Source organism: Orcinus orca, chromosome 11, assembly GCF_937001465.1.
Source record: "Orcinus orca chromosome 11, mOrcOrc1.1, whole genome shotgun sequence".
Taxonomy (NCBI): domain Eukaryota; kingdom Metazoa; phylum Chordata; class Mammalia; order Artiodactyla; family Delphinidae; genus Orcinus; species Orcinus orca.
The window spans coordinates 35,612,797-35,628,586 of NC_064569.1; the positions used below are offsets into that span (position 1 = coordinate 35,612,797).

The 15,790-nt window shown below is 37.5% G+C and overlaps 1 protein-coding gene across 3 annotated transcripts in view; it reads right to left on the reverse strand.

Moving 5' to 3' along the window:
- NELL2 (neural EGFL like 2) overlaps positions 1-15,790 on the reverse strand; it is a 376,784-nt gene that overhangs the window by 15,607 nt on the left and 345,387 nt on the right. For all 3 annotated transcript variants that reach the window (XM_049694047.1, XM_004274430.3, XM_049694046.1), the window contains 3 exons: positions 4,888-5,081; positions 3,221-3,397; positions 1,498-1,722 (listed from right to left, as the gene is read on the reverse strand). In XM_049694047.1, the coding sequence (XP_049550004.1) occupies positions 1,498-1,722; positions 3,221-3,397; positions 4,888-5,081 (596 nt within the window). The remainder of the gene's footprint in view (positions 1-1,497; positions 1,723-3,220; positions 3,398-4,887; positions 5,082-15,790) is intronic.

Sequence of the window (15,790 nt, forward strand, 5' to 3'; positions counted from 1 at the left end):
TGCATCTTTCTTTTGTTGGAAGTATCTGTCTGAGCTATATCTGGTGTTTTACATTCTATCACCCGGTATATGTATTTGTTGTCATTGCTCAGAACAATAATCTAACAGATTAAGAGTGTAAAGAGACTCGACTCTATTTGGTAATTAAATGTCAGAAAGTATTTCCCTACTGGTCATGAATGCTGAAGTTTCTAGATAATGCACCATTAAATGTACTCAAATGTACTCATATCAAATGTATATAGAGAGGGTGGGAGGGAGGCTCAAGAGGGAGGGGATATGGGGACATATGTATGCATGTGGCTGATTCACTTTGGTGTACAACAGAAAGTAACACAGTATTGTGAAGCAATTATACTCCAGTAAAGATCTATTTAAAAAAATGTATATTAAAGCAGCACTGCATATACATTATTAGTAACTTTTAGTAGTAAAAGTAACTTCCAAATGTGCTAATGCACTTTTAGAAAACTGCATTAAATGTTCCCCGAAAAGCTGTGCTTGATTGACAAATTGCATTAATTGAAAGAGCTAGAAATTTTGGTTTGAAATAGATAATAGCATCTCAAAACTTAAAGCATTTCACATTTCTTTGTCCTGTTACATCAAGCCACTCTAGTAAGAAATTTGTACTACATGAATCTGAATGAAATTGCTCTATTGAAAAAAAAAATTTAAATGGAAATGCTCACTTAAAGAACCAGAGCAGTTATAGATATTTGGCTGTGCTATGGTGGGAAAAATCTGACATCTTTGCTTTCTTCTTGTTAAGCTTTCCAGATTATTTACTTAGTTCTAGTGTTGATTCTAATGCTTTCAACGTTGTCACCATCTGTGAATTCTATATATTCTGTCTACATTACCAGTATTTCTATTCTCAGTGAAGTAAAAGGCACAATGCTCTATTTTCCTATGAGAATAAAAAGAAAAATCTTTATAATGATTTTTTCTCCAGCCGTAGGAATAAAATATGGTAAACAACAGATCTTAAATTTTTCAAATCAATGTAACTCACCACCACAAACCAAGAAATATGCCCATTTTTGCCATATTGATTTTCACTTTGGAAAACGTAATATGTTCACTTTGCTGATATATCTTATCTCATAAAAGGACTAGATAAAAATCAATAAAATAATATTGTCTTCTATCATGAAAGAAACATGAAGTTTGGTGTTGTACTATTTTTTTTTAAGATGTGTACAGTTAGATGCTTTAGGGCAATTTACGTAGGTTCTTTCTGTTCTGGTGATATTAGTAACCCATCATTCTGGTTTCTGACCAAGCACCTGCTTCTCCCTGAATATGCATTAGAGGATGCACAGGACAGTGAGCCTTGGCACTAATAAAGCTGAGTGGCCCTGCTCCCATCTCTGTTTGAACAGTAAATAGGAAAGAAGATGCTTCCCATTGGCCAGGTTAAGCACATTAGTGTCTGTGAATCCTGGGTGCAGCTGGCCAAGTGCTCCCCACTTGAATATAATGAATGGGCTTTACCTTGCACTGGCAGAGAGTACACTCAGTGCCATGTTTGATCCAAGAGGACCCAGTGAAGCGAACCACATTCATCTCGTCCAGGCAAGTTTTGGTGATGTCATTACGGATGGTGTCGGCCTGGCAAGGGTCGGTGACACAGCGCGGGCAGCACTCATTCTCTAGGAGGACGCTGAATTCACACTCCACCTCTGGGCAAGGCAGGGGCCAACAGTCAACTTCCCCTTGCTATAAGGAAAGCAGATGAACAAGGGCAAAGGGAGGGGGAGGGAGGGCGTGGAGGGAGGTGAGGAGGGAGAGAGCAGTGTTTACCGAATACTCAATTTATTGATGGACATTTATACTCAGACCTTCACAGCTATGAATCTTGCAGGGAATCCACAAAATCCCTATCAGAGAGATGACACCTATACTGCAGATGGATTATAAAACAGTCTTCAGGGGTTAAACAAGAACAACAATAAAGGAAAGCAAAAACTCTTTCTCTTAAAACAAACAAATTTGCATGCCCTTCTCTTTCCCATGACAAAGGAGAATTGTTTACTACAGAAGAGGTTTTTAGTTTCTGCCTATGAGATGCTTTTCTCATTTTTACGATTTTTTCCCCCACCTTCTCATTTATTCCCTTCTGCAAAAACAAAGTTTTGTCCACTGACAAGAAAGTAAACTGAAATATGAAGGAAATTTGACAGTTTTTCTTTGTTCATTTATACGTTCCTCAGTGTAGGGACTTTGGAAAAAACAAAACGAAACTAGGAGCTGATTTCAGTCTTTTTTATTCCACATGAGAAAATTGTGTGAATTGGATCTTTTTAAAATTTAGTTCCCACCTGTTTCCTATTTTTTTCATAATTCTGAGTCTCAGGGTCTTGGAGATGAAAGCAGCCTTCAGGTACAGAAACTGACCTTGCTCTTTCAATTGATTTTGGGGTTGAAAGTATAAAAAGGAAGCAACAAAAAAGCATTGCCTTAAAAATATCTTCACACAAATAGAAAGGAAACTAGTCCTAACTTTAAAAGTAGCATCTGTGAAACTTTCTTCTATAAAGACATATAGACCAATTTTCCTTTTTATTTACACCACTAGAAAGAAACAAGAAATTTGGTTAAATGAAAAAATGATTGGTATTTTCCTTATCAAGTCTTCATTTTCTTTATCAAGTCTTCATTTTCTTTTTAACCTATTGTTTCCAGTAGAAGTTTCATAAATATATACATTCGATTCTAAGATTCTAGTATCTATTGCATATCCATATTATGTGTAAAACAGGGTGCCCACCAGAACAGCATTGACAGTAACAATCTTTAGAAAGAAAGAAAAGTGTTTTTTTGTTTTTGTTTTCTTACATCTAAGCATAATTGATAGAAATGGATTAACAAAAGGTCTACTGGAAAAAGTGATTTGTTTTGAATGCCATTATTCTGTTCATAACTGTCTCTAAGTAAACCTAAGCTGAGAAGCCAGGAGAGCCTTTTCTTCTTTTGAGCTCTGGAGATAGTCCTGAAAGCCTGACATGACATGGTGTACCACATCTACCCCCAGATATTCCTGCTCAGGCCCTGAATGCATAACCATCACCTTATCATCCTAACCAGGTTCACTTTTTGTAACTCCCAACACTATGGCCAGGTACCAAATATCGGTGCAGGGGGGCAGGGCAAGGTTGTTTTACGATTTCAATTCTGGGTTTAAACGTTTCCCTGAATTTCACGTAGCTGAACTTACCAAGCAGCGGCACTGTTGGCAATTCTGGACCCAGGTGTCACCACTGTTGTACAAGGTTTCCCCATTTTGGTGGAGGCACTGACTGCTCAGCCTTGGGTCACATTCGGGGCAGCAGAAAAGATCAACCGTGGGATTCTCACAGTCACAGACCATCCGTCGACACATTACAAATCCATTCTGTATGACAAGGGGAAAAAAGCAGTTACCAAAAACCTCCACTTCTCAATATACTAACATCATATGTATGTGTGTATCTGTGTGTGTGTACATGTGTATATACACACACATATATACATTTTATATATATTACATGCTGTATCTATAATCTCAGATGTTGATCTGGAAGTTGAGCTAACTCACACTGTTTACCCAATATAACTGATTTTCTTTAAAATTCCATTTTGTAGCTAACACCCAGAAATTACTTAAGCTGGAGAACTTCCAATTTTCTTTCCACACATTACTCTTTAAATGACTTGACTGGAAAGAAAATTTTCAGAACTAACCAGTTAAAATGATAACCACTGCATGGCTCTTATGTGTAAATAAATTGTGTATGTATATATAAATATACATTTACTTGTTTATTAATATAGTAATTTGAATACTAACTAAATTTTGTTTTGTGTGAGGGCTTATATGTTTATATTTGGTAGCTAGTCAACAAGTTTTACATATTATTAAGTTTCTAGAATATTTTAACCTTATGATTTGTACAAGCTGTTATCAATTTCTTTAATAATAGTTGAGTCCTTGGTATTATTCATTTAACTATAATTCAAATGTCTATTATCAACTGGGTACACATAATAGAACACCTCTCTAAAACTGAAATATAACCCAAATAGATATTTTTCACTTACAGGCCATAGCATATTCATTATGGTTTCATTTATACATTCATTCAAATATGATATTGTGACTATAGAAACATTAGCATAGTTAGAAACAAAATTTTACCATATGAATAAATAAACACATTGTGGTATTTCCATCCAATGGAATACTATTCAGTAATAAAAAGGAATGGGTTACTGATACGTGTAATGAATATAAAGGAATGTCAAAACATAATGCTGAGAGAAAGGAGTCAGACACAAAAGAGTATGGACAGTCTTCCCTTGGTATCGTGGGTACCAAAATCCATGGATGCTCAAGTCCCTTATATTAAATGGCATAGTATTTGCACATAACCTATGCACACCCTCCCGTTTACTTTAAATTATCTCTAGATTACTTATAACATCTAATACAATGTAAATATTATGTAAACAGTTGCTGGTGTGGGGGAAATTAAAGTTCTGCTTTTTTGGAACTTTCTGGAATTTTTTTTCCCAAATATTTTTAAGCCACAGTTGGTTGAATCCATGGATGGAGACCCTGCAGATATGGAAGGCCAACTGTGTTATATGATTCCATTTATATGAGGCTCTAGAAAACACAAATCTAATCTATAGAAACTAGAAGCAGTGTTTGTTTGAGGCTAGGGCTATGGGACTAAGAAAGGACTGAGGCAACATTTTGGGTAGGTAAAAATGTTCTGTTATATTAATTGAGTGATGGTTAAATGGACGTATGCATTTGTCTAAGTTCATCAAGCTGTACACTTGAAATATATGCAAATTACACCTCGATAAAAATGGTTACAATGTTTTGTTTATACTAACCTGACACGAGCACACAGAGCACCTGTCATTTTCCAACACCCAAATCTGACCATTGTGCTTAACTTTTCCATCATGGATGCAGTCCCCTGTGCAATTCTTTCCATGAGGACATCGGCAATCATATCCACCATCCAAGTTAAAGCAAATGGTATCATTGGCACAGCTGTGCCTCCCGGTCCCACACTCGTCAATATCTACAGCCAAGAAAAGGCAGCAGGCAATGTGCTTAGAATGTGCTCCGTTTCAAACAACTGCAATCAGGTAAGTTGTCTCCTGACATAAAGCATTCAACTGGAAATTAATTTTCATCTTACTGGCATGCATTTCCTATTAATGCTGACTAAAGCAATGTTAATGATCTAGGGATTTCACACAAAAATATTATCATGCTTAGTTTCAAACACCAAATAACCTTGGCTAGATTTTTAACTTTTATATCTCTGTAAATACCATTAGGCTTTATGAAACATTTATATTTTTTTGAAAGTTACAAATAGGACTCAATGTTTCAAACACAAACAGTTTGGCAGTGGAAATTCTAAAAGTGCCTATTTTTTTTAAATTGAGGAAATCATCCTCAGTGTTAAAATGGTGCTTACAGAAAATCCTTTCTTAGTGGGAAATGAAATGTCATGGAAGACCTGAGGCATTTTTATTCAGTTTCAAGCCCTGTTCTCACAGCTGTGTCACCCATATGTAAGCTCTTTCCAGTGTACTGCCCAGGTGTTCTTCCCTTAACAGTCCAGGCATTTTCACACTGTCCTTACACCCTGCCTCTCACCCATGGAAGGGCAAGTGACCATAAGCAATTACCATCTCTCGCACAAAGAATCCCCCAGTTCTTAACTTAACTTTCCCATTTCAGATAGTTTCATCTCCTGCCTCAGTTGGCAGTTTCCCATTCTTCACCTGACCTCACCTATTCCATGGCAATCACAATCAAAGCATTTTCATACAGATGAAAAGCAAACATATGTTGACCCTCAGATCAGGTCCATATGAAGATATGGGATTCATTTTATTTATCCGCACCATTTAAAGGTCACAAGCCAAAATACATTTCAGGGATATTGTATGAGTGGCAGTAAGGAGTTATTTCCTTTTTCATCTGAGTAAAGGTCAAGAAATAAAGAATTAAATCACAGCAGAAAAAGTGGGTTAGAGAGAAGGTGGACTATATAGCTTTTAACTAGAAGAACCGTACACTGATTTCCCTTCAAAATTATACAGTATAGTAACGATCTTCCTTAAATGGTTTGATTTCAACATTGTTGGGGACACGCACTGGCCAAGATTATACTTTAGCCACATTTAAATTCTTAAATACTTAAATTCTGTCATATATGTTTTCCTGAAAATAAGTTACATGATTACTTCTCTCTATGTACTTTGATTTTTATTAGTTCCCATATCAATAAAACCAATGAACTGAGATGACAGCTGAAAAGGTTTCTATTATAACTACAGTAAACTTTATTATAGCTTGATTTGTCAAGGATAATACTGCTTATAATTAAAAACTATGATCAAAAAAATAACTCTTAGCCAGCATGAGGATATATTAAAATTTTTAAAAATACATATATATATATATATATATATATATATGTATGCATACATGTATATCAGATCAGAAAAAAATTTTCTCTTGGTAATAGAAATGAATTTTATAAAACACGTCTATATTTGGTCTAATCCAAATAATAAGGTATCTATGATGAGTTGATATTTGTCTCCCATTAAGTATTTTTGTAATTAGCAATTATGGTAAGCAAGGAAAACATTAACCATAGTTGTTTGGTCTCTTTGATCACAATCTTTACAAATACCTCTTACTACCCTTTTAATATCCACTATATTTATATATATATTTTATATATTTAACCCTTTAAATACCCACTAATATAAGGACACTATTCTGTTAATGGCAATGGCTGGATTTTTACAATCATTTCATTTTGCCTTACATTTAAAATAAAAGCTCTGCTAACAGGTTTCTTTGTTTGTTTGGTTAAAGGCAGACAGTGTCCTTGGATTTGATGCAGAAGACAAAGAAAAGAAGATATATAGGTACAAAGAACATATGTAACCTTAAATAAAGTACATTAACAATGAAGAAATAGAATAAAAAGTTGCTTACGACAATGGTTGGCATGTACTTGTCATGCCTGGAGAAATATATAGGCAAAAACATCATAATGGACTATTACCTTTTGCTATCCTATGAGATTTGAATTAATTTGAACTTAACTTTCCTGCTTGTTATCTATACTGGGTTTCCCAGTGCAGAAACTATTCTCAATTGAATGATAGTATAGAATTTTGGAATTCATTTTTACATATAGTTTTATCATAATATAAGATTCCTGCATTATATACATGATATATACATAAAGAGTATATATTCTACTTTGAAAAACCTACTATAGTAAACAGAAATTCCAACTTTAAAAATACTGAGACAGCAGAAGCAAGAAGAACTAAAATCCTGCCGCCTGTGGAACAAAAACCACATTCACAGAAAGATAGACAAGATGAAAAGGCAGAGGGCTATGTACCAGATGAAGGAACAAGATAAAAACCAAGAAAAACAACTAAATGAAGTGGAGAAAAGCAACCTTCCAAAAACAGAGTTCAGAATAATGATAGGAAAGATGATCCAGTACCTCGGAAAAAGAATGGACGCAAAGATAGAGAAGATGCAAGAAATGTCTAACAAAGACCTACAAGAATTAAAGAACGAACAAACAGAGATGAACAATAACAATAACTGAAAAGAAAAATACACTAGAAGGAATCAATAGCAGAATAACTGAGTCAAAGGAACGGAAAAGTGACCTGGAAGACAGAATGGTGGAATTCACTGCTGTGGAACAGAATAAAGAAAAAAGAATGAAAAGAAATGAAGACAGTTAAGAGACCTCTGGGACAACATTAAATACAACAACATTCGCATTATAGGGGTCCCAGAAGGAGAAGAGAGAGAGAAAGGAACAGAGAAAATATTTGAAGAGATTATACTCAAAAACTTCCCTAACATGGGAAAGGAAATAGCCACCCAAGTCCAGGAAGTGTAGAGAGTCCCATACAGGATAAACCCAAGGAGAAAAATGCCAAGACACATAGTAATCAAATTGGCAAAAATTAAAGACAAAGGAAAATTATTGAAAGCAGCAAGGGAAAAACGACAAATAACATACAAGGGAACTCCCATGAGGTTAACAGCTGATTTCTCAGCAGAAACTCTACAAGCCAGAAGGGAGTGGCATGATGTATTTAAACTGATGAAAGGGAAGAACCTACAGCCAAGATTACACTACCCAGCAAGGCTCTCATTCAGATTTGATGGAGAAATCAAATGCTTTACAGACAAGCAAAAGCTAAGAGATTCAGCACCACCAAACCAGCCCTACAACAAATGCTAAAGGAACTTCTCTAAGTGGGAAACACAAGGGAAGAAAAGGACCTACAAAAACAAACCCAAAACAATTAAGAAAATGGTAATAGGAACATACATATCAATAATTGCCTTAAATGTGAATAGATTAAATGCTCCAACCAAAACACACAGGCTCACTGAATGGATACAAAAACAAGATGTACATATATGCTGTCTACAAGAGACCCACTTCAGACTTAGGGACACATACAGACTGAAATTGAGGGAATGGAAAAAGATATTCCATGCAAATGGAAATCAAAAGAAAGCTGAAGTAGCAATACTCATATCACATAAAATAGACTTTAAAATAAGGAATGTTATAAGAGACAAGGAAGGACACTGCATAATGATCAAAGGGATCGATCCAAGAAGAAGATATAACAATTATAAATATATATGCACCCGACATAGGAGCACCTCAATACATAAGGCAACTGCTAACAGCTATATAAGAGGAAATCGACAGTAACACAATAATAGTGGGGGACTTTAACACCTCACTTACACCAATGGACAGATCATCCAAACAGAAAATTAATAAGGAAACACAAGCTTTAAATGACACAATAGACCAGATAGATTTAACTGATATTTATAGGACATTCCATCCAAAAACAGCAGATTACACTTTCTTCTCAAGTGCACACGGAACATTCTCCAGGATAGATCACATCTTGGGTTACAAATCAAGCCTCAGTAAATTTAAGAAAATTGAAATTATATCAAGCATCTTTTTTGACCACAACGTTATGAGGTTAGAAATCAGTTACAGGGGAAAAAACATAAAAAACAGACCTCCCGAGGGCGCTTCCCGCCTGGCAGGAGGAGGAGTGGCTGCAGGGAGCTGAGCGGTGGTGCGGGGGCTGGACCCCCTCGTAACCCCGCCCACCTACCGCTGGCTCGGGAGAAACCAGCGTGATCTTCCTCCTGGGGAGCGGCCTCCCACAACCCCGCCCAGCCGGTGCCTCCGGCAATCTCCGCAAAAATGCACCCGTGTTAGACCGGCTGTCATCTAGAAATGCCCCAGGGTGCCCGACGAACAATCACGAACTCTCCTTCTGAGTATTTAGGCAGAAGTAGGACGCAAAGGATCGGGTTCCCGTTTTGCTGCCTAATCCGGAGGCTCCAGTTTCCGCGGCTGCTTCTCTCGGGTGTTAACTGCCACGCGGTCGTCAGCTCCTTATGGCGACCTGGCCTTGAAGGAAGTGCCAGCCTTTCGCATCTTTACAGTAACAAGTCAAACCCCGAGCAGGGCTATTGTGAAAGAGAAGTTAGATTAGCCTCGTCTCTCGACTTTTGGACGCTCTCCTCTGAAAACCTTATAGCTGTGTTGCCAATTGATCCTGTTAAAGAAAATGACGTGCGTAAAGTGAAAAACTGTGTTTTTTCAATTGCCTTCCCCACTCCTTTCAAATCAAGAGTACATCTTGTAGCAGTTTCAAAGCAAGTGCTAGAAGATATTTTGGACCTTGATTTATCTGTCTCAGAAACAGATGATTTTATCCAGCTTGTAAGTGGCGAAAAGATAGTACTTGGATCCATTCCACTGGCTCACAGATATGGGGGCCACCAGTTTGGGATATGGGCAGATCAGCTCGGCGACGGAAGAGCCCATCTTATTGGAATTTACATGAACAGGCAGGGTGAAAAGTGGGAGCTCCAATTAAAAGGCTCAGGAAAATCCCCATACTCCCAAAATGGTGATGGCAGAGCTGTGCTTTGTTCCTCCATGAGAGAATTTTTGTGTAGTGAGGCTATGTACTATCTCAGAATTCCCACTAGCAGAGCTGCAAGTCTGGTTGTAAGTGATGATGCAGTATGGAGAGACCAATTCTACAATGGAAACGTTGTGAAAGAACGAGGTGCAGTAGTGCTGCGTGTTGCAAAATCATGGTTTAGAATTGGATCGTTAGAAATTTTGGCTCATTATGGTGAATGGGATTTACTAAGGATGTTATTAGACTTCATCATACAGGAACGCTTCCCCTCAGTAGATGTCAAGGAACCTAACAGATATTTGGATTTTCTTTTTTCTACTGTGGTGTCTGAGACAGCACAGCTTATTGCCTTGTGGATGTCTGTTGGTTTTGCACATGGTGTTTGTAATACTGATAACTTCAGTTTGTTATCCATTACAATTGACTATGGTCCATTTGATTTTATGGAGGCCTATAATCCAGATTTTGTACCAAACACATCTGATGATGAAAGAAGATAAAAATAGGATATCAGGCTAATATTGGAATGTTTAATTTAAACAAGTTGTTACAAGCTCTAAACCCATTACTGGATCCTAGGCAAAAGCAACTTGCTGCTCAGGGTATCCCATTCTTTACGATACAAGAGTTAGAGAATTGTTCAAAGCCAAATTGGGATTACTTGGAAAAAGCAAGGGTGATGATGATTTAATTGCATTTCTCTTACATCTCATGGAAAAGACAGAAGCTGACTTTACAAGGACATTTCGGCAGCTCAGTGAGATCACTCAAAGCCAGTTACAGGAGCTCAGCATTCCTCAGCAATTCTGGGCACTGAAAATGATCTCAGAGCACAAACTCTTTCCTGCCTGGGTGTCCCAGTACCTTTGGAGACTGAAGAGTAACATGAATGATTCAGATTCTGAAAGAAGAAAAAGAATGACAACTTTTAATCCTAGATATGTGCTGAAGAACTGGATGGCAGAATCCGCAGTGCAAAAAGCAGAAAGGAAAGATTTTTCAGAGGTCCATCTCCTGCAGCAAGTTCTTCACCGTCCTTTCCAGAAGCATTCTGCAGCTGAGACAGCAGGCTATCCTCACCTACTCCTTCCTGGGCCAAAGATCTCAGGGTTAGCTGCTCATCTTAATTTGGGGAAAATCAATTAAGGGAGACTTCTATCACCGAACCCAGCATAGAATAATCTATTCGACAAATTCTTAATGACCACCTACATTTTCTTGACAATCCTGCATTTCATAATAATGGTTATATATAAAAACACTTTTGAACCAAATAAAGTGGACCTATTCTCTAGAAAAAAAAACATAAAAAAAACCACATGGAGGCTAAACACTACATTACTAAATAACCAAGAAATCACTGAAGAAATCAAAGAGGAAATCAAAAAATACCTAGAGACAAATGACAATGAAAACACGACAATCCAAAACCTATGGGAAGCAGCCAAAGCAGTTCTAAGAGGGACGTTTACAGCAATAGAATCCTATCTCAAGAAACAACAAACAGCTCAAAGAAACAATCTAATCTTACACCTAAAGGAAGTAGAGAAAGAAGAACAAACAAAACTCCAAAGAAGACATACACATGGCCAAGAAGCACATGAAAAGCTGTTCAACATCACTAATTATTAGAGAATTGCAAATCAAAACTACAATGAGGTATCACCTCACACCAGTCAGAATGGGCATCATCAGAAAATCTACCAACAAATGGTGGAGAGGGTGTGGAGAAAAGGGAACCCTCTTGTGCTGTTGGTGGGAAGGTAAATTGATACACCCCTATGCAGAACAGTATGAAGGTTCCTTAAAAAATTAAAAATAGAATTACCTTATGACTCTGCAATCCCACTACTGGGCATATACCCAGAGAAAACCATAATTCAAAAAGACACATGCACCCCAATGTTCATTGCAGCACTATTTACAATAGCCAGGTCATGGAAGCAACCTAAATGCCCACTGACAGACGAATGGATAAAGAAGATGTGGTACATATATACAATGGAATATTACTCAGCCAGAAAAAGGAATGAAGGTAAGAAAATGGCAGCCTCCAGGAGGGCTCAGATTGGTGAGTACTCTCCAGAACTGCCGCCGGCCGTGTATCTGTCCCTGCAGTGAGCCACAGCTGCCCCCCACTTCTGCAGGAGACCCTCCAATACTAGCAGAAGAAGAGAGGGAGGATGAATAGAAGAATATAACAAGTTGGGAAGTTCTGGAATGCCATGCAGATGACAGGCTCTTGGTGCTCCAGCCAGGCATCAGGGCTGTGCCTCTGAGGTGAGAGAGCCAAGTTCAGGACACTGGTCCACAGGACACCACCCAGCTCCATGTAATATCAAATGGCAAAAACCTCCCAGAGATCTCCATCTCAATGCCAAGACCCAGCTCCACTCAACGACCAGCAAGCTACAGTGCTGGACACCCTATGCCAAACAACTAGCAAGACAGGAACACAACCCCATCCATTAGCAGAGAGGCTGCCTAAAACCATAATAAGGTCACAGACACCCTAAAACACACCACCAGACGTGGACCTGCCCACCAGAAAGACAAGATCCAACCTCATCCACCAGAACACAGGCACTAGTCCCCTCCACCTGGAAGCCTACACAACCCACTGAACCAACCTTAGCCACTGGGGACAGACACCAAAAACAACAGGAACTACGAACATGCAGCATGCGAAAAGGAGACCCCAAACACAGTAACTTAAGCAAAAACAGAAGACAAAAAAGCACACAGCAGATGAAGAAGCAAGGCATAAACCCACCAGACCTAACAAATGAAGAGGAAATAGGCAGTCTACCTGAAAAAGAATTCAGAATAATGATACTAAAGATAATCCAAAATCTTGGAAATAGAATGGAGAATATACAAAAAACGTTTAACAAGGACATAGAAGAACTAAAGAGCGAACAAACACTGATGAACGACACAATAAATGAAATTAAAAACTCTCCAGAAGGGATCAGTAGCAGAATAATTGAGGCAGAGGAACGGATAGGTGAGCTGGAAGATAAAATAGTGGAAATAACTACTGCAGAGCACAATAAAGAAAAAGAATAAAAAAAATTGAGGACAGTTTCAGAGACCTCTGGGACAACATTAAACACACCAACATTTGAACTATAGGGGTCCCAAAAGAAGAAGAGAAAAACAAAGGGTCTGAGAAAATATTTGAAGAGATTATAGTTGAAAATTTCCTAATATGGGAAAGGAAATAGTTAATCAAGTCCAGGAAGCACAGAGAGTCCCATACAGGATAAATCCAAGCAGAAACACGCCAAGACACATATAAATCAAACTATCAAAAATTAAATACAAAGAAAACATATTAAAAGCAGCAAGGGAAAAACAACAAATAACATACAAGGGAATCCCCATAAGGTTAACAGCTGATCTTTCAGCAGAAACTCTGCAACCCAGAAGGGAGTGCCATGACATATTTAAAGTGATGAAGGAGAAAAATCTACAACGAAGATTACTGTACCCAGCAAGGATCTCATTCAGATTTGAGGGAGAAATTAAAACCTTTACAGACAAGCAAAAGCTAACAGAATTCAGCACCACCAAATCAGCTTTACAACAAATGCTAAAGGAATTTCTCTAGGCAGGAAAGACAAGAGAAGGAAAAGACTTACAATAACAAACCCAAAACAATTAAGAAAATGGGAATAGGAACATACATGTCGATAATTACCTTAAACGTGAAAGGATTAAATGCTCCAACCAGAAGATACAGACGGGCTGAATGGATACAAAAACAGAACCCATACATATGCTGTCTACAAGAGACCCACTTCAGACCTAGGGACACATACAGACTGAAAGTGACGAGATGGAAAAAGATATCCCATGCAAATGGTAATCAAAAGAAAACTGGAATAGCAATTCTCATATCAGACAAAATAGACTTTAAAACAAAGACAATTACAACAGACAAAGAAAGACACTACATAATGATCAAGGGATCGATCCAAGAAGAACATATCACAATTGTAAATATTTTTGCACCCAACATAGGAGCACCTCAATACATAAGGCAAATACTAAGAGCCATAAAAGGGGATATCGATAGTAACACAATCATAGTAGGGGACTTTAACAACCCACTTTCACCAATGGACAGATCATCCATAATGCAAATAAATAAGGAAACACAAGCCTTAATGATACAATAAACAAGATGGACTTAATTGATATTTATGGGACATTCCATCCAAAAACAACAGAATACACATTCTTCTCAAGTGCTCACGGAACATTCCCCAGGATAGATCATATCTTGGTTCACAAATCAAGCCTTGGTAAACTTAAGAAATTTGAAACTGTATCAAGTATCTTTTACGACTACAACGCCATGAGACTAGATATGACTCACAGGAAAAAAATCTGTAAAAAATACAAACACATGGATGCTGAACAATACACTACTTAATAACCAAGAGATCACTGAAGAAATCAAAGAGGAAATAAAAAATACCTAGAAACAAATGACAATGAAAACACGATGACCCGAAACCTACGGGATGCAGCCAAAGCAGTTCAAAGAGAGAAGTTTATAGCAATACAATCCTACCTGAAGAAACAGGAAACATCTCAAATAAACAACCTAAACTTACACCTAAAGCAATTAGAGAAAGAAGAACAAAAAACCCCCAAAGATAGCAGAAGGAAAGAAATCATAAAGATCAGATCAGAAATAAATGAAAAAGAAATGAAGGAAACAATATCAAAGATCAATAAAACTAAAAGCTGGTTCCTTGAGAAGGGAAACAAAATTGATAAACCATTAGCCAGACTCATCAAGAAAAAAGGGGAGAAGACTCAAATCAATCGAATTAGAAATGAAAAAGGAGAAGTAACAACTGACACTGCAGAAATAAAAGGAGCATGAGAGATTACTACAAGCAACTCTAGGCCAATAAAATGGACAACCTGGAACAAATGGACAAATTCTTAGAAATGCACAATCTGCTGAGACTGAATCAGGAAGAAATAGAAAATATGAACAGACCAATCACAAGCACTGAAATTGAAACTGTGACTAAAAATCTTCCAACAAACAAAATCCCAGGACAAGATGGCTTCACAGGCGAATTCTATCAAACATTTAGAGAAGAGCTAACACCTATCCTTCCCGAATTCTTCCAAAATATAGCAGAGGGAGTAACACTCCCAAACTCATGCTGTGAAGCCACCATCATCCTGATACCAAAACCAGACAAAGATGTCACAAAGAAAGAAAACTACAGGCCAATATCACTGATGAACATAGATGCAAAAATCCTCAACAAAATATTAGCAAACAGAATCCAACAGCACATGAAAAGGATCATGCACCATGATCAAGTGGGGTTTATCCCAGGAATGCAAGGATTCTTCAGTATACGCAAATCAACCAGTATGATACACCATATTAACAAACTGAAGGAGAAAAACCATACAATCATCTCAATCAATGCAGAGAAAGCTTTCAACAAAATTCAACACCCATTTATGATAAAAACCCACCACAAAGTAGGCATAGAGGGAACTTTCCTCAATATAATAAAGGCCATATATGACAAACCCACAGACAAGATCATCCTCAATGGTGAAAAACTGAAACCATTTCCACTAAGATCAGGAACAAGACAAGGTTGCTCACTCTCACCACTATTATTCAACAGACTTTTGGAAGTTTTAGCCATAGCAACAAGAGAAGAAAAAGAAATAAAAGGAATCCAAATCGGAAAAG